The following is a 23,370-nucleotide window of genomic DNA, read 5'->3' as shown; positions in this document are numbered from 1 at the left end:
ATGCTTTATGCTTTTGTGCATTCTGGAAGGACAGTAAGCTACACAGTTTCTCAAAACTGTGAATTACCACACATGCTTAGAATTACTTTTAAAAAGGGAAAATGACTGTTGGGGTTAAGCTTTCAAAGAAAAGCACAAGAAAGGCATCCCCACAAAATGCATGCATATATATGCAGCATATGGAAGAGACCCCTATGTACTGAATCAGAATAGCAATGCAAGTAGCAGGTCAATGTACAACATCAAAGCAACAGATAATTCATTTTTCTGTAGACTGCATCTGAAGAGAGTAAGATCAACCATCAATAAGTCAAAATTCTGACTTTTGAGTTTAAAAAGACCACACTGTTAAACTTAAAGATTTTAAGTAAAAGAAGCAAAAAGCCACACAAATGTGCAAAAATACTATAAAATCATAACTGCCCACAAATACAATAGTTAACATAATCTATGAGGTACATTAAGTGTTAAGGGCTTTTTTACTATTAAACTTACCTATAGGATTTCTGTCAAAAAACAAGACAGGAGCTTTCAAAATGGATTGAAACATTTTGTTGTGCAAAGTCTGACCAGAATTAACAAGAACTTGAAACACCAGAAGACTTCTTATTATGCCAAACAGTATTGTAGCCACTGTTAAACCTGAAATTAAAAAAAAAAACAACATGGACAGAGCATGCATACACATATGGATCTTTCAAAAGGAAAAGAATTTTAAAATAAAACTGAACTAAAACCAAATTTTGTTCACTTCTGTATATAGCAGGAATCCAAATGTAAGCCTAGGGACTCAGACTGAGTACAGAACAGGTATCTTCTATTTGTCACTAGCTTCAGTTACTATCATATCATCAATTTAAACAATTTCTCTTTTTCAGTTTGAAAGAATTGGTACTTTATAGAAATGTAGGAAATGTCTGTTAACCCATGAAATAAATCTGTATTAAAACCTCCTGCATAACAGCTTTGCTAAGAAATTCATTTCACAGTGCCGTGTATAATTGTGGCTTGCAGAGGTCACTGTGAAGATTCAACATTTGCCAGCAGGTATTAACCAAGTAATATATACATGGCTATTTAGAGACAACCTTGAGTTATTCTCAATCAGCCCAAACCACTCATGCCATTCTTCCCCTTGTAAACCACATCAAATCATTTAAATTATGTGTATTTCTTTAACACAGTATAAGATGCATCCCTTATGCCATGTGAAATAGAGCCCTTCTAGGGAATTAGTCTGTAGACTGTTTGTCTTTCTTCTGGGCACATCTCCACTTACAAGACAGGTGTGCTACAGGGCAAAAGGTGGAAACAAAGAATGAGATTGGTGCTGCTCTGTTTGCTGTGTGTAATCTTCAATGTGGCTGCCCAAATTCCTAGTCAATGAAGGTGAACAGTGAAGGTGCTTCCAGGCCTCCAGGTAATCTGCTGTAGAAACTAAGCATAGCCACCACAAGCCCAGATGCTCAGACCTTGAGGACACCCTTAGGTTAGACCCTAACTATCAACATAAAACATTGCCTATACTAACGAGAGGTTAAAACTGGACGTAATTCAGATACAGCTATAGTAACAGTGGGAAATAGTGAGGTTTTAAATTAATACGATGTGGTTAAGTCAATGAGTTATTCCATCCTGCTTACTGCTGTACCCTCCCAGGATGCAAGAAAAGGTATCACTACTTCATTTGTCTGCTCTCAATTTATTGCCCATGTTCCATGTGGTGCTGTTTTTAAGAAAAAAGCGTGTGGCTGGGATAAGAGCTTGTTTGACTTGTCCTGACTGCTGTATTCCAGGCCAGGTAAAAGAAAACAACTTTTCCAAGAGTAACTGCACATACCCAGACAGAAAAGTGGGTCATGTAAAAAGGGAACAGAAGAGGTACTAAGCAGAAGGCTGTGGCAGAGCCCATGCCTAACAGCAGTCTGTGGGAGTGATGGGAGGAGAGGGAGCACACCCTGGGAACCCCACATTTCTGTACAACTTCACTCAGGCTTGGAAGCTACTGAAAGCTGCTGGCATGACCCTCACCAAACGAATCACCTGAAAAGACCCTAATGGCCAGGGAGAAGTGGGAGGAATGAGACTTTCGAGTCCTTCATCCGGTCTGTCTCACGCCAAAGGTTTTAGCTTTCCCCATTTACAAGCTTACCACCTCAGTATGAGAGGCAAGGACTCTGCACACTCACTTTACAGAAAAGATGTGGAATTGGTGCCTCAGTTCTAGCCAATGGGGTTTCCCACTAACAGAAATTTTACTCCTCTAAATCTCTGTCATGTCTCAAATAACAAGTACTAGGAAGGAACTACCATGGTGATTTTTTTTCTTTTTCCAAACATTGAGAATCAAAATTAAAATGTTAAATTATTTTATACAGCTTCAGAGGTTGCAGAAAAAGTTGTTAGATTATCATGTACTTCATATGAAATATGCCATCTTTTTATAACTTTTTCAACTGCACTTACAATTTTGTGTAGGTAAGTCAATGCTGTCTGTTCAACTATTGCAAATATCTCACTAAGCTATCTGAACATTTCAATATAAAGGTAACTTTTGCTGTTCTGCTATCTAGAAAAAAAAATTTCCTTAAAGAATAAAATTTTCCATAACTTGATTTAGGTTATATGGTCAGAGAAAACCAAGTTTGCCACATTTAATCATACTGTGCAATCCACTGGAACGGTTCATGAAATAAGACATTACACAGAGAAAATAAGAGCCAAGTTTATCTGGCTCCTAAATTGTTGCTTCCCAGGCCAGGCACAATGTTTTCTGTCAAGCACTTAGATCACGTGGATTCCCCAAAAAAATCCCAAACCTATCCTAAATCCCAAATCCTCCACCTACCCTCACTCATGAGAGATGTTTCTGAATACATTCAATGCATATTCTTCTGGTATTCCACCTGTATTCTCTGACCTATCATTTAAATCTCCGTCAAGGCATTACCATGCCATAGAAAACTGTACACCACAAGAAGTGCTAAATAGCAGAGTCTGAGAGCATATTTCCACACACGATTTTTCTATGCCAATTTTTACTACCTTTCAGAGCAGTATTTCAAGATGTTTGGATGCCTGAATACAAGGGTCAATGCCCTTTTCTGGATAGAACCATATGGCTGAATAGAAGCATATGGCTACCTATTGAAATATATTAAAATGATTTTTTAACATCCTGCTTTGCATACCCATCTAGGATGCTTTTTAAAAACTGGTTCTTTTGCTATGGGACTCAGAAGGAATGTAGCCATGTCAAGTTTTAGAACAGCACAGAATGAAGATCCATTTCTAATCCCTCTTGCCCATCCATATAATGACTGAAGATTTAGCTCAATGACCTATTAGTATAGACAATAACCACAACCTTACGGTGACTGACTTTTTGAATACTCAATTCCTAGTTTACTTCCCAAAATCCAGGCAAAGCAAATTAAGCGTCTGCATTCACCCTGTCTATTCTGTTAGATTTTTAAATGTTATTTATTCCATTTAATTTAGTCAGAAAGACAGACTCAGGCTCCTAATCTGTTAAAACATTATTCGGTTACTGCTGGAAATCACAGTTCCCCACATTGCCATTGCTTTGCACCTTTCAAAACTGTTTATTATGATAGGTCAGATAAAGAACAGTTCTTCAGACACATACACGCGCATGTGTAATTACCTGCGTAAATTCCCAAATAAAAATTAAGGTCTAGGTGTTCAGTCTCATTTGCTCCATTATTTCCATTTGTTGTGACATTCAACTTTTCTTGATGATTTGCCCTGTGGAAATGCATACAGAAGATAACGATCATCAAATCACATGCTGCAAATACTCATTTGCACTACATTTAACTGTTTCTGGATTCAACTCTGTTGAAATCTTTAGTTCAAAATATCACATGTACTGATGTTGTCACGAACCACACCATGAGTAGAAGCAATCACAGGCTACACTTCAGCATAAACTTTAATTTCCCCCCCACACACACACACAGAATGAGCGGAGATCAGAAAAAGATCAAGCATATTCTCCTCCTCTACTCCTCTCCTGTGAGACCCCACCTGGAGTACTGTGCTCAGTTCTGGGGCCCCCAACATAAGGAGACATAGACCTGCTTGAGTGGGTCCAGAGGAGGGCCACAAAGATGATCACGGGGCTGGAGCACCTTCCTCATGAGGACAGGCTGAGAGAGTTGGGGTTGTTCAGCCTGGAGAAGAGAAGGCTCCGGGGAGACCTTATAGCGGCCTTCCAGTACTTAAAGGGGGCCGACAGGAAAGATGGGGAGGGACTCTATCAGGGAGTGTAGTGATAGGACAAGGGCTCACAGTTTTAAAGTGAAAGAGGGTAGATTTATATTAGATATAAGGAAGAAATTCTTTAATGTGAGGGTGGTGAGACATTGGAACAGGTTATCCAGAGAAACTGTGGATGCCCCTTCCTTAGAAGTGTTCAAGGTCAGGTTGGACGGGGCTTTGAGCAACCTGGTCTAGTGGAAGGTGTCCCTGCCCATGGCAGGGGGGTTGGAACTAGATGATCTTCAAGGTCCCTTCCAACCCAAACCATTCTATGATATGATTCTATGATATTCTGAAGTTTTCTAGAACAGGTTTACCACCACCACCACCACCTATACAATACTGATTTCTATTAGGCAAACAGCACTTGACTGAAAAGACAGAAATGACTGACCAGTTACTATCTTCAACTTACCAGTAAGAAAGCCACCAGTCCTGGAGCACATATGCCACCTTGAGCAAAAGAGGCAAATATAAGAATCATCTTACAAAATGAAAAAAAACATTGTAAAATTAAATTTCCTTGCTATTCTTTCATGTTCTCTGGGAAAACATCACATATTCAGGAAAGTATGCCATCCAGTCTTTCAAGACCAGCAGCAATTTGCAAAGCACATTAGAAGGTGCATAAGAACCATCTACAAAGAAAGAAGTTACCTTAAATTACCTTACATGATAGCAGACTAAAGGAAAGCAATACTCTTAAGCAAACAAAATATAGTAGCTCTTCCTAATGTATGTTAATTGCACATTAAAGAAGTAATTTTTTCAGTTCCTAAATTTGCTACTAGAGATATTCCAAAATGCTTTTTGATTAACAAACTTTCTGATGTTACCAGTCCAGAAATTTGTGTTTACAGGAGATAATTACCAGAAACAGGGTTGAAGGAGGATGAGAGAAGATAGGAAGAGAAAAACTCCTACTGCCACCTTCCTTCTGTGACTACAAATTTGTAACAGGGTTATTTATCTCAAAATACACCTCTGTTCACGTGAATTTGAAGTTCTGGGCGGTCTACTGCAGAGATTTGATCTTGCTCAGCTATCTTTCCAATAGACTCAATTCAAGGACAAGGAAAAAGGAAGTAACATGTGTAAATATATAGCCTATTTTTTACAGCCAAGACCAATCATTTCCATGAAATGAATTTAAGCTTTCTCTGCAGGAAACAGAGAAAAAGGCAAAAGCTATCTTCACACAGCTTCCTCAGCTCACCACTTCTTTCAGTGGGTTTCAAAATAATTTTCCATGTTTAAAAATTCTTTTACATACCTGCTATAGTCTGCATTACACACAATATTTGCCTATCCTCTTCCTCACTTTCTTATTCTACTAAACAGTGACCCTCCCTCTAGCCCTTCATATAACCTGCACTTATCAGCAGATGAGCTTTTCTTTTAACACTTGTCAGACTCTGTCTTCCCATACCCAGTAAATCTCTTTACCCTCCCCTCAACTGAAAACAGACTGACTGTTCAGGTTTCTTAAACACTACTTTATACATCTTATGATTTTGTTCTCTATCTCCAAAAATTAGACTGGCTTATAACTTCCGTGCCATGCTGCCAGAAAAATAATTACTTTATTGAAGTATTGAAACTGTTGAAATAAGTATCAGTGCAAGACCTCTCAATGCTGTACCAAAATTCCATGCTGATATAAAAAATTTGATTGCATATATGACAAAATTATTAAAAAACACCATGCTCCCAAACATTTCAGACGAAACGTCACAGTAACAAGCATACACTTTGTTAACAAGAAAAAGAAAGGAAAAAGGCAAACCCAAAATACATTCAATATTATTTGTGGCTCCCAACAACTTACCTGTGCCAGAATATTGAATACTAAAAGTATAAAAATCACAAAGTAGTTTGCTCCTGCAGTGAAGTATTTTCTGTAAACCTTAAAGTTTATTTTTCCCTCGGAGCGACTCTCCTCTGGCATTGCAGCCAGTGCATTTTCAGCCTGAAAAAAAAGAACACAGAATAAAAAACATCAACCTTGCAGTTACAGATTCTGACTAAGCCACTTGAAAGTCATGGTTCACAATTAGCAAACAATTAAATAAGGAGATAAAGCGATTATGCATATAAAAACTTTAATTATTGAAACTATAGCTTTGACAAAAAAATTTAGTCTCACTGCAGTAATACTGAAAAATCTACTCTGCAAAATGACACTGTGAGGATTTTATTTTGCACTTCCTCACAGAATGTAACATGACTTCATCTACAGCCAGAAATATTTCATCTAACTGACTGATAAACCAGTTTTTTTTTCTTATATAGTACCTTCAGTCATAACAGCTCTGGAAACTAAAGCCTTGACTTGGAAAAGATTCTGTTTTCAGAATGCAAGTGTGTGTAACCTTTCCTTTTCAGAAAAGTATTTAAAGCAAATACTATTCTGCAAGTATGAACCAAAACCAATCAACATATGCCCAGAATAACAAATTACCCACAAAGTTCTAATCATCCCGTTGTAAGTACTGACAAAGCATAAGCATCTGTTAACAGGAAAAAGAAGTAAAATGACAAATGAGAAGTCAAGTTAAGCAAACAATGGATGGGGGACACTGAAAGACAGAAAAGGAAAGAAATGAGACAGACATAAAGAAGGTAAAAGAACTATTCAAAATGCCGATTTTTTTTTTTTTTTTAAACAGTATATGTGATAGGAAAACTAGTGCCAGGTCAGTGGACACGTAACAGTTGATTTTGTTGTCAGCAGACATGGCTGTACAAGAGCAGGGGAATCAACAGACCTGACTCAGATGTGAAAGGAGAAATCCCACCTACTCACCCATAAAAGAAGCCTATCTTGGTTTTTTGTTTCTCCAGCCCTATCCCCCATCCCTCACCCCCTGCCCCCATCCAACATGCTGCTAAAACGTTTGGCACACTTTTGTTGATTTAATAGTGCAGTTGCCGCTGGGACATTAATAATATCAGATAAGTTTACTGCTTTTGGGCATAAAACCATTCCTCCAAAAAGGTATGAAAAAGTCTGTAGTATTCTTTTTTATTTTTTTAGTCTCACTGCTTTTCATTATAGAAAAGGAAAAGAAATAATATATACCCATATCATAACAGTGACAATCATCAGGGACACGCAGGGATTACTTGTTCCATTTGTTCCATGTGTTCCATAGATGCAGTGCTAGCACAAGCCTAGCAGTGTTACAGGGCTCCTGTATTGTTCTGTGTGAATGCAAGGACACCAGCAGAAGGCCACCTCTGGTAGAGAAACCTTACGGCTACTTTTGCACTGTGCAGATCAAGAGATAACAAGGCATCTGGAAGTCAAGCTGGCACCATACAATGTGTTCTGTTTCCACTAACAGAAGGGTCTGGGGAAAGCAATGCAGTGGTGTCCCAAAGTTATGTTGTCAGGGCCAGCTCAAGATCATGTGGGTATGTTAACACCAGTCATGCAAATGTAGACCTTGTCTAAAGCCACCGCTTCTGCACGCATTTTCCAGAGCTCAGGATTTCAGGGAAAGTATTCATTTGAGCTCAGCACTGCGCAAAGAGACAGAACCCACCCAATACAGTGGTACTGGCCCTTTAAAGCACCACTATCAGAGGACGAGATGAAGGAAGCACAGTGCGGTATCTTTGGACAGCTACAGCCATCCTTTCTGCATCCAGCAGAGCTGATGTTGAACCTGAACAAACTCACTCTGCTGGGTTTGAACAGAACAGCACAGAGCGTGGGATGCCTGCCCTCTGCAGCACAGGTGGCAGGATTGCCAGCCAAGCACAGCACTGGGCAGATCCACTGTGTGCGAGCTCTCACCTGCTAAGGCAATCCATCCAACCCTGAAATTCAATGCAGCAGAGAAAGCCCTTGTCGAAGTTTAAATTAAAAACCAGCCAGACAAGAATTGAGACACATGTATCCTTTGAGCACTCACAGGTGGTTGTTCCACTGCTCCATCTTTCTGTGAGTGGACAGAAGAATCCTGGGACCAGACTGAGGACTCGGAGAAGGTTCGGCTCCGGGCAGACTTCAGGTTGGGGGTTCCTGGAACCGACAGCTGCTCTACCTCCTCATCTTTTTTCAAAAGGGAAGCAAAGTCGATGCCAGATCTCAGGAACTCTGCATAGGTACCTTTCCCCACCATTTTACCCTACAATTAATATAAGCTTTGATTATCTTCATTATACACTTTCTGTAAAGGACAATTTTTCCTATCTACCCTTGCTGCCTCTGAGGTTCTGCAGTTGCTGAGCACTCATCCCACTGCAGTAACTGAGCTGAAGGCTCTAACTATCAGTTCCTCATTTAGAAGAGCAGAAACAGGCTCTTCACCCTCTAACCAGTCTCTTCTTGGCAGCTAACCAGGCCAAGGAGCATACAAATGGGATGGTAAAAGTCCTAGTTACAAAGAATTATCTCCTTGGAGAAGCTGCAGGAGACAGCCACGGAGCTTTAGGACAAGCTACTGAACTACATGCATAAATATCAGTCTTTTTATACTACACCACGCTAGGAATAAATACTAGCTTAATTTTCTGGTCCTCACAGAGATCTGCAAGGAGCAACACAGACCATTTCCCCACTTCTTACAGCTCTATCACAAACTAATTTCTAGAAAGCTACTGTAACTTTTAAAGAGATCTGAATGGGAAGAAAAAGACTGCTAGTGTCCTTTTTTGCAACTTTGTGATGCATCAGAAGTAATCTGAAGTACTTCACTATCCAACCTTAAAAAAATCCCAAAAACCAGCTGAAGTTCTTGCATCTCCCCTCTACCCGTGAATATCCGGTACAATGAAGTTTGGAAGGAACCAGTTTCACTGGAGGCCTGCTCATTCTCAAAGGTATCTGTGACCATTTCTCAGCCTTAATTTAAAAAAAGGGACTGGTTGCAAAATCAACATAGTTCTTAATTCACACAAAAGTGTAAGAAACAAGAATAAAAGCCAAGCATTAACATAGTCTCAAACTAAGTAATTCTCTCACAATATATTATACATATGTAAGAAAAAAAACAGTATGTAATATTATATATATGCATGACAAAATTCAGAAACAGATTTTTCAGGTAAGGTATTAGAAGAAAAATCAACTTCATTAATAATTATTATCTTTAAAAAAACATACATGGTCATTAGTAGACACAAAATATATTTACAAACTAAAAATAAGAATATTTAACTGTTTGTTTTCCATTCCTAGATTAAAAAGGATAGTTAGAAATACGTGAGATATAAACACTAAAATAACTTACATCTTTTAAAATTAGAATCTGATTTGCAGCACGGAGATATTGCAATTGGTGAGTGACCAAAACAGAGATCTTCTGATGTAAGGCCTGACAAATACATCTGCAAAGAGGTGGAAAAATTAATTAAAAAATGCAGTGTCCTAAAACATTTTGACTATTTCTGAAAAACATCTTCTATTCAATTATACAATGTTTAAAATAAAAAAATATGCTCATGCTTATTAGATTTAGAAAAAAAAAAAAAAATCACACTTAACAAACATTTTCCTAATTTAACTTTTTAAGTTTTCAAGGTAGGGAAAAGAAATTTCGTATTTCTGGTCTGGGGTGAAAGAGAAGGAAATATCATAAGGACACTTCATTAAAATTGCCTTAAGCATCCTCTTAACAAATGTACGTGTCATAAGCTGAATTGCAAAGAAGGTATTTAACAAAAATTAAACTAACAGAAAGAGAAAGCAGAGCAACATACTGTGGACAATTATGGAAAAACATAGCAAATAAAAGTAACTTCTCTGAGATGAGCTTTCAGAGCAGCTGTAACAGTGAGCCAGTGAGAGTTCTGGAGAAGTAAACAGTACTACTGATTTGAGCTACATCCAGGTATGCATTGAGGTAGAGGAGCGAGATCCTTCAATCATCTCTGACCTTTTCCCATGGATGCAGGGCTTACCTTCCTCTCCAGTACCTTACCTGCTTACCCTAGAGGCTTCCCCAGAAGTTTGCGATTTGGAGAGAGAAATGAAGAAGGGACTGGGCACACCAGAACCAGTTGGCAAGTGCAATTCAATCCCATACAATTTAAGCAGAAAAGATATCTGGTATCTTTTCAGCAGAGCCTTGAAAGGTTGCCAGAGTCAAAAACAACAAAAAAACCCAACAAAAATATAGCAGTGGAGCAATGGTTTACAAGCAGAGAGGCCTGCAAGCATGTTCTTCATGTACAACAGGGACAGCAGAGACACAACTGTAATCCAACACTACCAACACTCTTAATTGCCTTCATCCCCACAGTACAATATCAGGGAGACAAACCCATCGAGAGGACGTCCCTTTCTCAACTATTCACTATCTTAAGAAAACAAGGAAAACTGATATTGTCTAGGACTGAAGTGTTCAGTGAAGATGTATACATTCGCATTTTCTATTTGTATCAGGAGTGCTTTTTTTGAAGAGCTCCTAGTTGTCTCAACTCAATCTGCTGTTGCTTGTACTGTACTGGGGCCCATGAACTGGGCTTCTAGACAAAACGAAGTGGGAACACACATTTCAGTAGCACTCCTCATCCGTATTCAGCTGATGAGGAATGAAGCCTGAAGGGCCAGGCTGCAGCCTGCTCAAAGAGTAACCTTCTGAACTGCACTGGGACCTTGGCATCGCACGTTTTTCCTCACAGATCTGCCCCTGTTGGCTCATTTTCGTTAACATGCTAATTCCCATTTGCTAACATGACAAAGAAGGGTAGCACTCACCACAAAACAAACACCACCCCCCCCCCCCCCCCCCCATTCTCTCTCTCCAGTCTCCAAAAAACACAAGCAAAACCACAGCAATCCAGTAGTACAAATTCAAAGCAGAAATGCAAATAAGCAGTAAGAGGAGTAAGGCAGAAAAAAAACATTATCTTAATATCAATATCATCATATTGCTTACTGTGTTTCATGCATTCATGTTGTATATCCAATTAACTCCCTACACAGCTTTTAACATCTATTTCATCACTCCTACAAAGACTGTTGAAAGTAGAGTACTATAAAATGGTGAATAGTAGCACTAGTCAGCATAATTACATGCAGAAAGTATATTATAGTGTTCCAAATAAACTGTGCAGTAAAGTTAAAAGCAACATTCTTTCTGACAAAGTTACATGCTTGCTATGCAGCATTCAAAAAGTACCTATAAATCCATGATGTCATTCTTAGGTAGCCAAGGTAACAATTAATCAAGGGATTTGCAGCTGCATAACTATTTGAGCAGTTGCAACTATTTTTACACCAAGCTCTTCGTGGGAGTATTATTCTGGTGTAGTTACTGTCCACCCTCTGAGCAGTCACTGAAACAAGCCACATGACAACTAAAGCACCAGCTGAAAACATGCAACAAAACATAATCTGCAATAAAACCTACGCAGAGAACTAGACAAAGATCAGAGAGGCTACAGGATATTTACCTGCCTGGCAGGAAAGCTGCCAAAACAGAATATATCAGGTGTTCACCATGGAGAGATCTAGCTTTCCCTTACATAGTCCCACAGCCTATATACCACTTTGATCACTGGATTTTCTGTGTGCCAGATGTAGGTCTAATAGCTTACTGGGACAAACTAGCCACTAGAAAATCCAATGGCTGAAAACCTTTAAATTTTGATCCTGAGTCATGGCAAGACCACTGCACTTCAAGTTTGCATTTGGAGGTGAAAAAAAAAGAGAAGAGGGAAAAAAAAGTGGGTTATCACAGCATCAGACCAAGCCAATTAGAACCGTCAGAGCTGTCAGCACAGCGTCCTGCGTGATCTTGATCTTGGGATGGAAGGCAAAAATGACCTCTGTGGAAATATAAATTTCCACTGATATATCAGGTCATTCAATTGAGAATTTTTAAAAAACCCAACAATTCTCGATTTCATGTCTATCTGGGTAGAAAGAAGCTAGCTGAATAGTTTGTTGATAACAGGTGAGTAGAAAAATTGTTGTCACAATTCACTGGCACAAGCACACGGAGGAAAAAATCTCAACAAAGAGCGTATACTTAGATCTATTACTGAGTTAAACAACTCACTGCTCAGACAGCTCACTAGAAAATTTTGCCATTTAAAATACTGTATCATCATCAAGCACAGAAGTTGCAAAACTAGTCAAATACTAAGTATATACCTAATGTCTGTTTCAAAATACCAAACTACTTGAGTTTTAGGTTCAAAACCTTTTTTTTTTTTTTTTAATATTCTCTCTCCCATTTGACAATATCCATTCTGCAGTTTACAGTGAGCATTATGTTTGTATGGTGCCTTGGCTGCCACAGAAGACTGAAGCCAGAGTTCAAAGAGAGGCTCAGCAAAACTGAATGTGATAAAAGGGCTGGCACAAACTTGGAGAGCTCGCTGAATTTAGTGAAAACTTGGTATTGACTTAGAACTGAAAAAGAAAAAAACAAAAACCCCAAAATAGTCCGTAGGTGTTTATGTTTTTAACTGGTTCACTAAGGCTTAGTTTCATCATGCATCTATTTTTAGAAATACTGCTCTGTGGAGCTGAAGAAAAGCAACCATCAGTTCTAGTGAAACACCCAATTCTAGGTGAACCACCATCTGAAAGTGTCTCCCTTTCTCACTGATGATACAGAGATTTCAGGGAAAGCATGCCTCAACAGTGGCCATACCCGGTCCAAGGGTTCAGACATCTGCTGGAGTACGCCCAGAACTATCCCCACCTTTTTACACGCTGTTAAAAACCACACGAAGTTCACCTTTCTTGTGCTTCTCCGTTAGTCTTAAGAGGCATACTGTTAGTTAGACTGCGAGCACATTTAATGCATGACAACAGGACAAATTACTGCACAAATTGCAGTTGCCATTGCCACATTTATTAAATACATAAGCACGCACACACACGCACGGGTGCACTCAGCCAGATGAAATTCAAACAGAGAAGACCCAAAGGTTTTTCAGTTCAAGGAAAAGGGGGAAGAAGGGACTATGAAAGTTGCATCCTCTTCCCCAAGTATCAATTTAAACTTAAAAGCATTCCTGACAGATGTTGGATGGGTTGTTCTGCATGTTTAAACTCGGCAACAGAAACTTCAGCATCCTTGAAAAAGGGCAAGCTGCCTTCACCATTACAAAATTTTTCTCTGAAGTCCAAGTTTACATCTTCTGGTGGAATTTCAATCCACTACTTCCCAAAATAGACCAGTTTATTTCTGTGTACACAGTCCCTTCATACATTAATTCCTTCTTCTCCAGACAAGGAAAAAAACCCAAAAAGTCCCCCAAACAGACTACTTTTTTTTTTTTTTTTCTGTTAAGTGACAATAGTTTTGTCTTTTTTTTTTTTTCCCCCCACCCTCGACACCTGAATGTTCCTGATGGCTACACTGGAGTCTGAAGCTGGTCTACATTTTTTGGAAGTGCACAAAATTGAAACATTATTCCAGTTGAGACCTTACAGGTACAAAACATAGTAGGAGGGTTACTTTACCTGTACTGCCAGATACAGTACTGGTCATAAATCCCAGGGCACAGTTTGCTTAACAAGAGCATGACGTTGCTGACATACTGGATTTGTGATCTACCTCAATCTGCACCTCCTTTTCCATAGAACTGCCACACTACTGCTCCCTGCTCATTGTGTGTTCATGAAGTCAACACTTTGCACTTATCCCTGCTGCAAGCATCTATTAATTCACATCCTGTAACCAAGACTTTCCAAATCCCTGTCTGTCTCCAAACTGCCTGGAGTATTGCCTGTTTTCTATCACCTGAAAACGTAGCATCAATGACCTTCATTCATTATCAGGAATACCAGACTCAGGATAGATCTCTCCAGAAATTATACTCTTCCAATTCAACAAAAATAACCAACCAATCAACCAATGCTTTAAGTTAACAAACCTCAGTAACAGTATACTATACCCATTTAAAAAACTCACTGCACTTTGACAGCAAACTTCTATACAATTAAAAAAAAATAAATTAGCTTGAGCTTTGATACTGCAGAACATGCAGCAGAAGACACTTACTCAGAAGGGGGCCTACAACAACACAGTGCTCCTCTGTGCACAGGCAGTGTCTTGTCGCTTTCATGCATACGAGTCTTCATTTGTTCTTTCTTCCCTATCAGGTTTTATTTTCTTTGAGACAAGTTGTTCTTTAATCTTTTTTAAGTTTTTATCTCCAAGAACCAGCTTTCTTTCACCTCTGCAAAGTGTCTCTTCTTTAATGATTCCACTTTCTTCCTTACCATTCTTTTTGTCTCTCCTTTTTGAAAGTTCGCATGCAAGTTTAACTTTACTCTAGTTAATACTTACATTTGTTACAATGGAAATAACCACTAAAATGAAATTAAAGCACATGTGTAAGTGCTCACAGGCATAACGCCTTTGTTATATTAATTTACTTACTACATTTGCTTTCCTCTCCTTTCCCTTTAAATTTAAGTGGTTTAGAGAAGACAACTCCCCAGTTGTTTTTGCACATTTCAAAGATTAGAAAATTTCAGAACAAAGAAAAAAAAAAAGGTGTGGTATGTTTGCCAGAGACAAAAAGAACACACACACTTCTATGCTGTTTCTATTTCTGTACTTATCTTGCTAACCATTTCTCTCCATCTCATGACAAGTTCCAGTCTCCACTGGACTAATGCATAAGGGCAACTGGTACACAAAATCTACTGCCCTGTCCCAGGCACCAGTCAGCAGTGGATGACTGAAAAAAGTATATAAGCAAACATACAGTGATGCTTCCTTTGATACACATTTCCAGCTTCCAGAGTCCATTTATTAGGGACTTTTTGAGCCAGAAATCTTACTGTTTAAGTAGCTCTTCATGAACTTTTCCTACATGAATTTTCATACCTCCCTCTGGAGCCCATTTCTGGTTTAGTATTCATAATACTGTTTTGCAACTGCACCCACAGACCACTAAAGCACACAACTACACTGGGGTTCTGCAGTGGGTTTTTTTGCTTTCATATTGTGTGATTTTTTAAAAAAAAAAAAAAAAACACAAACCAAACAAAACCAAACCCACATGCATTTCTGCAAAGTAAAAACTGTAAAATTTTACAGTTTTTGAAAACACAATGTACAGCAATCACACTTATGCTTTTCACTTTCTGGAAAAGAAAATAACAGAAAAACCCAAACCCCAAAATCTCAAGCAACATTACTACAATGTATTCATACCTTTTAAATATATTCCCTACAATAAATACAATGAAGTTCAACAAATTTCAATTGTATCATCTAAATGTAAAGGTATAACTAATATATGTTTTTAAGATCAACACCTGTAATACAAAAAAAAGATGTAAAGGGCATTTGAGTTTGCCCAGTACTTCTCATTAGGGCTATAATCACTGCAGTGGTATCAGAGACATCATGAGCATGGACCAGGTGTGAAACACAAAGTGGGAAGCCTTAGAGCTATCCTTGATTTAGAGAGATCCTACCTGAAAGGGAGCAAAGTGAAATCGTTAAACTTACACACCAACTCCCTTGTACGCTTGCCATCAGTGGACAAAGCATGTAATATGTATACGCCTTTAAACACAGCACTGGAAAGTACACGCCAGGGTTATCTTTGCTTGATTCCTCTGACACACTGATTGTGTCCATATTCCCTCTACAGAAACGAGACATGCTAGCTTTTATCTGCTAGTTTTACAAGACTGATGAGCTCCACTTGTTTTTAATTACCTACACCACCGTAACAGCACTTTTTCCTCAAAGTTCCAACATTACAGGAGATCTACAAACATATCCCACTTTGCAAGATACGAGACTGGAAGCATTCATGGACTCCTAAGGGTTTAAAAAAATCAAAATTGCTTTAAACAGACAAAGTAAATATTCAGAGCTGTATATCTAATTAAAAAAAAAAACCTCTTTTACTCATTTTCCCCACTTCATTTTGCTCCTCCCTTCAAGCACTTCTGGGGCTTAGGTAAGAACACACTGAGGAATTCAGGACCTCTTAATCCATGCCCTTTGCATGATGGAATTTCCTGCTCTCCTTCGCCATCAGTTCAATTCTTCCTCACCTTTTTCTGCAGTTACAAAGGACACCTTTGCTACAAACCCGTGCCTGCTCCCTTCCCTCTCTTGCAGAGGAACGCTCAGTTACCTCAGATAGCAATAGAGAGACTTCATCTTTCATGACACCTGGTCAACTTGCCAGGTGACTCTCCAGTCAGCCTCAACGTATGGTTGTTGCATGACCCCTTGCCCAGTTACATGTCCCTTGATTCCTATGGGACGTCATTGCCTAGTTCAAAAGGTGCTCCATCTGAATAAATGCTGCAGTTCATTATTGTGCTGTGATAAATGCAGTGGTTTATTCTGCAGCTTTTACCTAGCTCCAGAGGCAAAACTGAAAGAGAAAAGACAAATGACCATACATTCAAAACAGCTTCCTGCTAAAACAAAAAAAGATTTGCAGAATTCTGTTTGATAGTAGGAATGATACACTAGCATACCACTCCCAAGCATCATCACAATTTTAAGTCTGATTTTAAAATATTCCCAAACCATCATGCAACTCTGTCTATTCTCACAAGCACAGAAGAGGAACAGAAAGAAATCAGACTGATCATCAACAGATGCTTCTGTCACTGGAAAAGACACAAGGGAAGAACAATACCTACAGAAGAGCATCTGTGTCAATAGACTGATGGAATATAAATCTCACTCTTAAAAACACCATTTTTGAGTCAGTATCACTGATATGACACAATTTAATTTCTATCCAAAGGTGATCTGAAACCATATAATCTATAGAAATATATTTACAAAGATGTACAGGGAGAGCAGGAAATTTCTTGGGATCTAACCACAACTAAATGATTTTCTCAGAACATCACAGGCTTTTCCAAATTTCATCACAAAAAGAAACATGCCACTGTATCTGTATAGCTGTCCCTCATTTCAAAACTAGAGGTCTCAAAACACCACATTCCGTAAAAATTAATGAAAAGCTATTTTTATTTTTATCTATATATAATATATGCATATCTTCATATACATAGACTTATATACAAAAACATAGAACTATACTGCTGCTCCCCATTGAGAAAAGGCTGAAGCATGCCTACTGTTAACTATCAAGAGAGCTCACAGGAAAAAGAAGCTAAAATAACACAAAAATAGGCAATCTTCAGTTTATACCTTACTAAGCCCCAAGGAATCTGACCAGGAGAGAGGAATTCACTGGAAAACTGGCTTTATCTGCTCCATCATTTACAGAACAACTTGTCTGTATTATGGAGGTATTTTTAAGAGACACAATCCCTTATTAATAATATTATGGACTGTTTTCCCACTGGAGCTGTGCTACCTGTATTCTTTCTCATTTTAAAAGTATTTATGTATTTTAAACTGTTTACTGCAGTAGCCGAACAGAACAGAGAGAAGCAGCAAATGTAATGAACCAGCCATCCACAGACAGTAGCTTTGGGGAATCTCTAGGAACATACCTATCTTTGATGTAAACACATAGACTAGGCACTTCTAAAAAAATTAAACATTAATATAAAATTACAAAAAAAAAAAAAAAAGCACGAGTGAACCAAACAATACCCACTTCAGATTCTCATTAAATAATTCCCTGTTTCTTCCATCTCATCCATTGTTTTATGCCTCGCGGTTTGGACTCCTGGGGGCAGCTTGTATGAAGTGGTGTCTCGGACATTCCTCAGTACCATGTTCTAAGAAATCATTCTTGCCCGAGTGTTCTCTCTTCTCCACATTTCTAGCACTATTCAAGAAGCATTAAAGAACATGTCCTGCCTTGTTTTTCAAAGTGAGCTACTGAACATAACACTCTCCCCACTATTCCCAGCACCCTTTATAGCTACCATGAAGGCCTCAGAAAACAACTTCTGTTTGTAAAAAAGCCCTCCCTTAAGATCTTGAACCAGGAGGCATTGCTCAGTGTTCCTTGCCACTACTATTCCACCCAGTCCACTTTTTCCACAAAATGCCTTCACTCTACGTTTATCGTTTTTGCTCAAACTGATCTAGTTGGACAAAAAAAGTAAACAAAAGTAAAGCAAGAATCCCAACTAGTTTTCCGAGTTTCAAATTCTCTGAGATAATCTCCTTATTCCTCCTCATCCCCATACATTTATCAGCAAAACATACACTGTGCTTGCAGAGCAATGGTTTCTAGCTCCTTTACAGTGCGTGTGTACAAAAATCCAGACTTCTAGTTTTGCAGTAGGATGTAGATGCTCTCAATGTCACAGCTCACATAAAACCTAGAATAAATTGAAGAGGCAACCCTCCTTTACAAGGCACTACTGTACTCCCCTGTTTTCCTCTTTGTGAAAAGACCTTAAGACTTAAAGGAGAGACAGGTTAACAGCTCAGGCAGGTGTACTTTCAGAACTCAGATGCTGCAGCTGTAGAGAGCAGTCTTGTGCAGAAACAGAAAAGCAGCAGCTAAAGCCTAGATAGCTGCAACAGGAATTTGATAGAGTATGTGAACTACAGAAGTAACGAACTCCATCTATCAGTTGTGGCAGGTGAAAATGATCCTGTACAGAATAATGAACATAAAGTCTACGCATCATAAAACTCTTACTCCATACTGGCTAACAGAAATAAACAGTAGCCATTTGAAGAAATCGAGAAAATAAAACAAAATGTTGATGGGGTTTCAGAGGATCTCCAGATTTGAAACTGCAATCATCAATAGGATGTACAATTTTCAAATTTAGATACTAAAAGCTTCCCAGCCTGGGGAAAAGAACTTGCATGCAGTGCTAGTCAACGCAAATTCTACGACCGTTTCTGCAAGACAAGTTTTTACGATTGTCTAGGGATGGAGAGGAGGGAACAACAGTAAAACCAAATTAATTCATGTATTTGAAGCATGGAATTCAAAGGATGTAAGTACGCTCAAGGAAATACTCTCAATTAAGGTTTCAACCAAAGTCCACTTAATTTGTTCTACTTCTAATAAATTCTAGATTATACTTTTTGATACCAAGACCACAAGCTATGAAGAAGCAAGGACAAAACACAGGCTGGGAATAACTGGATTATTCTCATACTCACTACATGCTGTAGATTAGGCAGTTTGAAAGAAGGCAGAGACAGAGAAGAGGAAATTTATTGAGATGGGAACCTGACTTTAAATGAACACCCTCCTATTTCTTCAGGAATAGAGGAAGGTCCAATATCTCTCTCTTTCATGGTAAGCTTATACATTCTTTTTTCTTCTACCTCTGCTCTCCACAGTCTACTCTGCAGGCCACGGTTCCCTGTTTCACCTACCTCAGAAATTTCAACCATTCAAGAAACAAAATGAAAAATCACTCAAGAAGCTAAGAGAGTTCTGTCCTTTTCTTTAGCCACTTAATTCAAGTGTTTATTACTATACAAACAAAGCTGCAGCAAACTAAGAAGTGATTGAAAAATCCCACCCTATGTTATTCTTCACACAGTACTAATACTCATAAACCCCCATACTCATGTATGAAATCTGACATTTTCCTCAAGAAAATGCCATATATTCCCTTAAGAATAATTCTAATTATTATATCTTCAAAATAGACTTTTACAGGCCTTTTAAAAATAAAGAACAAAATGAAAGACACACAGAAGAAAAAAACTATACCTCTTCCAAATACGTAAAATAGTAGAAAAATAAATGCAGAAAGTGAATGCATTAAGTTTTGTGAAGAGATACACCTCCCCAAAAATGCTTTCTCAAGTTTTTCTATAAGGAATTAGAAGATAACAATTATATTTTAAATGAAAATAAAGCAGTAACATACTTTTCAAACAAATGTCTTCCAACTTCAGCATCTACTGCACTCAGTGGATCATCCAAAAGATAGATGTCTGCATCCTGATACACAGCTCTAAAAGGGTTAAAGAAAAGTCAGTATCATAAAGTCTTACATTTGTTTACTTCAGCCACTAATGTCTGACAATTTGTAAATTTTAGAAACAGCAAAAAACACTAGCCTGGCCAGATTTACACGGGCCTTCTGTCCCCCGCTCAGTGTAGCTCCACGATCTCCTATTACTGTTAGGTCACCATTTTCTAATAATTCCAAGTCCTGTGAACGTCAAAGAACAGATAGCAAGATTTTTTTTTTTTTTTAAAATCATTTTAACTTCAAAGACTGACAAAGCTGCTTCAACATAACATTTTCTTATTTGAAAAATATTAACTTATCTCACATTAAAATACAAAGATTCATACTAAATGAAATATCCACAGTTACTTTATGAATTTGTACCTTCAGCAAAAGATAATTAAGAAAGCAGGAAAAATAGGTGAGATCTTAAAGTTCACTTTTTCTACAGCTTTGCCAGAGGGAAGTGCACTACTATTCTTAGTGCTTACAAGGAATATTTGCTGGCAATTCAAAAAATCAAACTAAAACTTATGAAGTATAACAGTAAATTAATGATTATTTACTAGACAAAATGAGCTGTCACAATCAAAACGCCTGAACTACTATCAGTAAATTATCTTCCATTTGCAAATGTCCCTAAGAATTGCATTACTTTTATTCTTACTGCAATATATCCAAGAGAAATAACCACAACATTCATCACACAAATTTGGTTAATTTACGGAGCTTGGGACTACGAGTAAGAGAACAAAATTATATTATTATGTCATATTATTGTAATTCTTATTCAGGAAGTACAGAACTTTTATATTAAGCTATAAAACATATTCTGAAAGTTTATTCACAGCTTTTATAAGATACATAAATTTGAAAGAAAACTATGAAAGCAAATCTACCATCAAATATGAAGTGGGGTTTTTTTAAATGCAGTTTGCTGTCTTTTAAAGTCACTGAAACCTTAAGTTTAGACAACAGCATATGACTGAATATCAGCAGGAGATATAAAAACCTCTATCTACCATGTGTAGAAAACCTTGCAAAAAATTTTCATCACAGTAACCATCTGCTTTTCACCTGTGTCGCTGCTGACAGGAATATCGTAACATGCTGCATAAAACCTTTTTAGCTGCCAAGCAAAATGTCTGTTTCTTGACAAATCTGGCTTAATCCTCTTCTGTATCTCATGTCACAAACTCCTTTGCGCACAGACCTTTCAGAAATACTTTTTTATAAAACTACTTGGGCTCAGAAAGTTCTCCCATATATAGCACTAAGGTTCTTTTGATAGCCATTAGCAATGCACAATACATGATACACATGACTTTTTTTTTAAAAAAAGCATATAGAATATTTACAAAATGGAAGTCACAAAATGGTGCTAACTTGATCATTTATTTTCCACCTTTTATTGCATTTACACACAGATCTACCACAATGCCACTGAAAAAGGCTAAATGCGATTATGAAATTAAATAATTGGGAATAGCTTTTTCCAAATTTGTCTGTGCTTCACATAAACTACACCTCCCTCTAGTGAAATATTTAGGAATTACAAGAATGTGCTTACACACAGATGTCAAAAATAATTGCACATATTGTTAAGCAATAGGATTTCACATGCTACTAATAATAATCAAGTCTATATATTATAGATTGCAACGTGTACCCCAAGTCTGAAAGAACATTAAATAAAGATCATGAAAATAAAACACACAAAGAGAAAACCATACCTTTTTAAGAGCACAGACTTTTAAAACTTTTTCGTATTTTTCTTTCTCATATTCCTTGTCAAACAGTATATTACTTCTTACTGTACCAGAAAACACCCAAGGCTGCTGGGAAACATAGGCAATTCTTCCAGTAACATTTATCAAACCTTTGTCTTTAGGAAGCTCACCAAGCACAGCACTTAAGAGTGAAGACTGGAAAAGATTAAAGAAATAAAATAAAAATTGAAAAGTTTAATTGCATTAAAGACATTACAGAGACTGAGCAGTGTTTACTGGCATGATGGCCTACTTCACCCCATCATTCAAACTACTGCTAACAGTAGAAGAGCACTAGTACCGTTTACATGCAGTCTAGAAGCAACGTACAAAGTGCTGTTTAACTCTGAATCACCTACTCCCCACCTCCAGAAGGACATCTGCCTTTCTTGAATGCCAGTATCTTGATGTGAAACATATACACAGAAAGTTTCTAGTCACATTTAACAGACTCATAAAAACCCCACAGAATTGAGCAAACATTAAGACTTACTTTTCCAGCTCCTACAGGACCAATCACAGCCAATAATTCCCCTCGTCTGACAGTAAATGATAGTTGTTGAAGTGCTGGGCTTTCTAAACTCTGTGGATTTGAGAAAAAGTTAGGCTTCCTCAGTAATGAAATACGCAGCTCTTTAGAAACAGAAAACAACGCACATAAATCACTATAAACTAGCAACCCATATGCCCACCATATTTTCAGGCATACAGTTTGCCACTTCAGTAATTCACAAACACTTTTGAAAGACCCCGATCCTTCACCACAAACAAGTAACACAGATAAAACAGTGTTCAAGGAGTAAGGAACCCAAGGGCAGCAGCAGCAGTGCTTCCTCAAAGCCCACACATCCGCGCCGCAGCTCAGCACAAGGCTGGGGCGGCAGCCTGGGGAACAGGAGCTCTCTGCTGGCCATCACACCGGCATTCACGGCGCCAGCACAGCACGCCCGGCGACTCCGAGTAGCCGGACAAATGCTGGAAAAAGGGGGCTGTTGAAGCTCTCTTGGAGCCCCAGGAAAGCCAGGTCTCTGTTTGCTCTAGTCATGCCTCTATCCAAAGTGAAAACAGAAAAACACCATTTGATTTTACACAACTTCATCTTGTATATCATGGATTCTCAGAGACTTTTCACGTACAACATAGTGGGCTATTTGTGTGATAATTCACTACCATAAGACTGTTTGTTTAATATTCCTTTTTTGTACGCTACCGATAAGAACTTATTTCCCAACATACTTTTCACCTCTCCTATCGAGGTTGTAAAAACGCCTGTTTCTCGTGAAATGAAAGGATGCTCATGTCTTTAATAGCTACGCTAAACCACAATTCCTAAGGGCCTGGTGCAGCTCCCTCTCATGAAAGCAAAACACCCTTGTAACAGGATCTGCCCTTACATGCATCTTAGACCGCACTAAGCATGACTGATACTAAAATGCAAAGAGGAAAGTATATGCATTTAAGAAAAAAAAAGTATTTCTATTAAAGGACCAAACAAAA

At 38.1% G+C, this 23,370-nt stretch overlaps 1 protein-coding gene across 7 annotated transcripts in view; it reads right to left on the bottom strand.

Moving 5' to 3' along the window:
• The window catches only part of ABCC4 (ATP binding cassette subfamily C member 4 (PEL blood group)), a 155,872-nt gene that overhangs the window by 93,801 nt on the left and 38,701 nt on the right, over window positions 1-23,370 (bottom strand). For all 7 annotated transcript variants that reach the window (XR_012627605.1, XR_012627606.1, XR_012627607.1 and 4 more), the window contains exons 10-19: window positions 22,367-22,456; window positions 21,838-22,029; window positions 20,211-20,305; window positions 20,018-20,104; window positions 9,525-9,621; window positions 8,205-8,420; window positions 6,113-6,253; window positions 4,700-4,737; window positions 3,668-3,768; window positions 496-642 (exon numbers count right to left, since the gene is read on the bottom strand). Coding sequence is in view for 4 of the 7 variants with exons in the window: in XM_074859423.1 (XP_074715524.1) it covers window positions 496-642; window positions 3,668-3,768; window positions 4,700-4,737; window positions 6,113-6,253; window positions 8,205-8,420; window positions 9,525-9,621; window positions 20,018-20,104; window positions 20,211-20,305; window positions 21,838-22,029; window positions 22,367-22,456 (1,204 nt within the window). In the remaining 3 variants the exon portion in view is untranslated. The remainder of the gene's footprint in view (window positions 1-495; window positions 643-3,667; window positions 3,769-4,699; window positions 4,738-6,112; window positions 6,254-8,204; window positions 8,421-9,524; window positions 9,622-20,017; window positions 20,105-20,210; window positions 20,306-21,837; window positions 22,030-22,366; window positions 22,457-23,370) is intronic.

The sequence above is a fragment of the Strix uralensis genome, chromosome 2 (assembly GCF_047716275.1).
Source record: "Strix uralensis isolate ZFMK-TIS-50842 chromosome 2, bStrUra1, whole genome shotgun sequence".
Taxonomy (NCBI): Eukaryota; Metazoa; Chordata; class Aves; order Strigiformes; family Strigidae; genus Strix; species Strix uralensis.
Note: the sequence above shows the minus strand (reverse complement) of the source record. Positions and strands in the feature narration are given on the sequence as shown.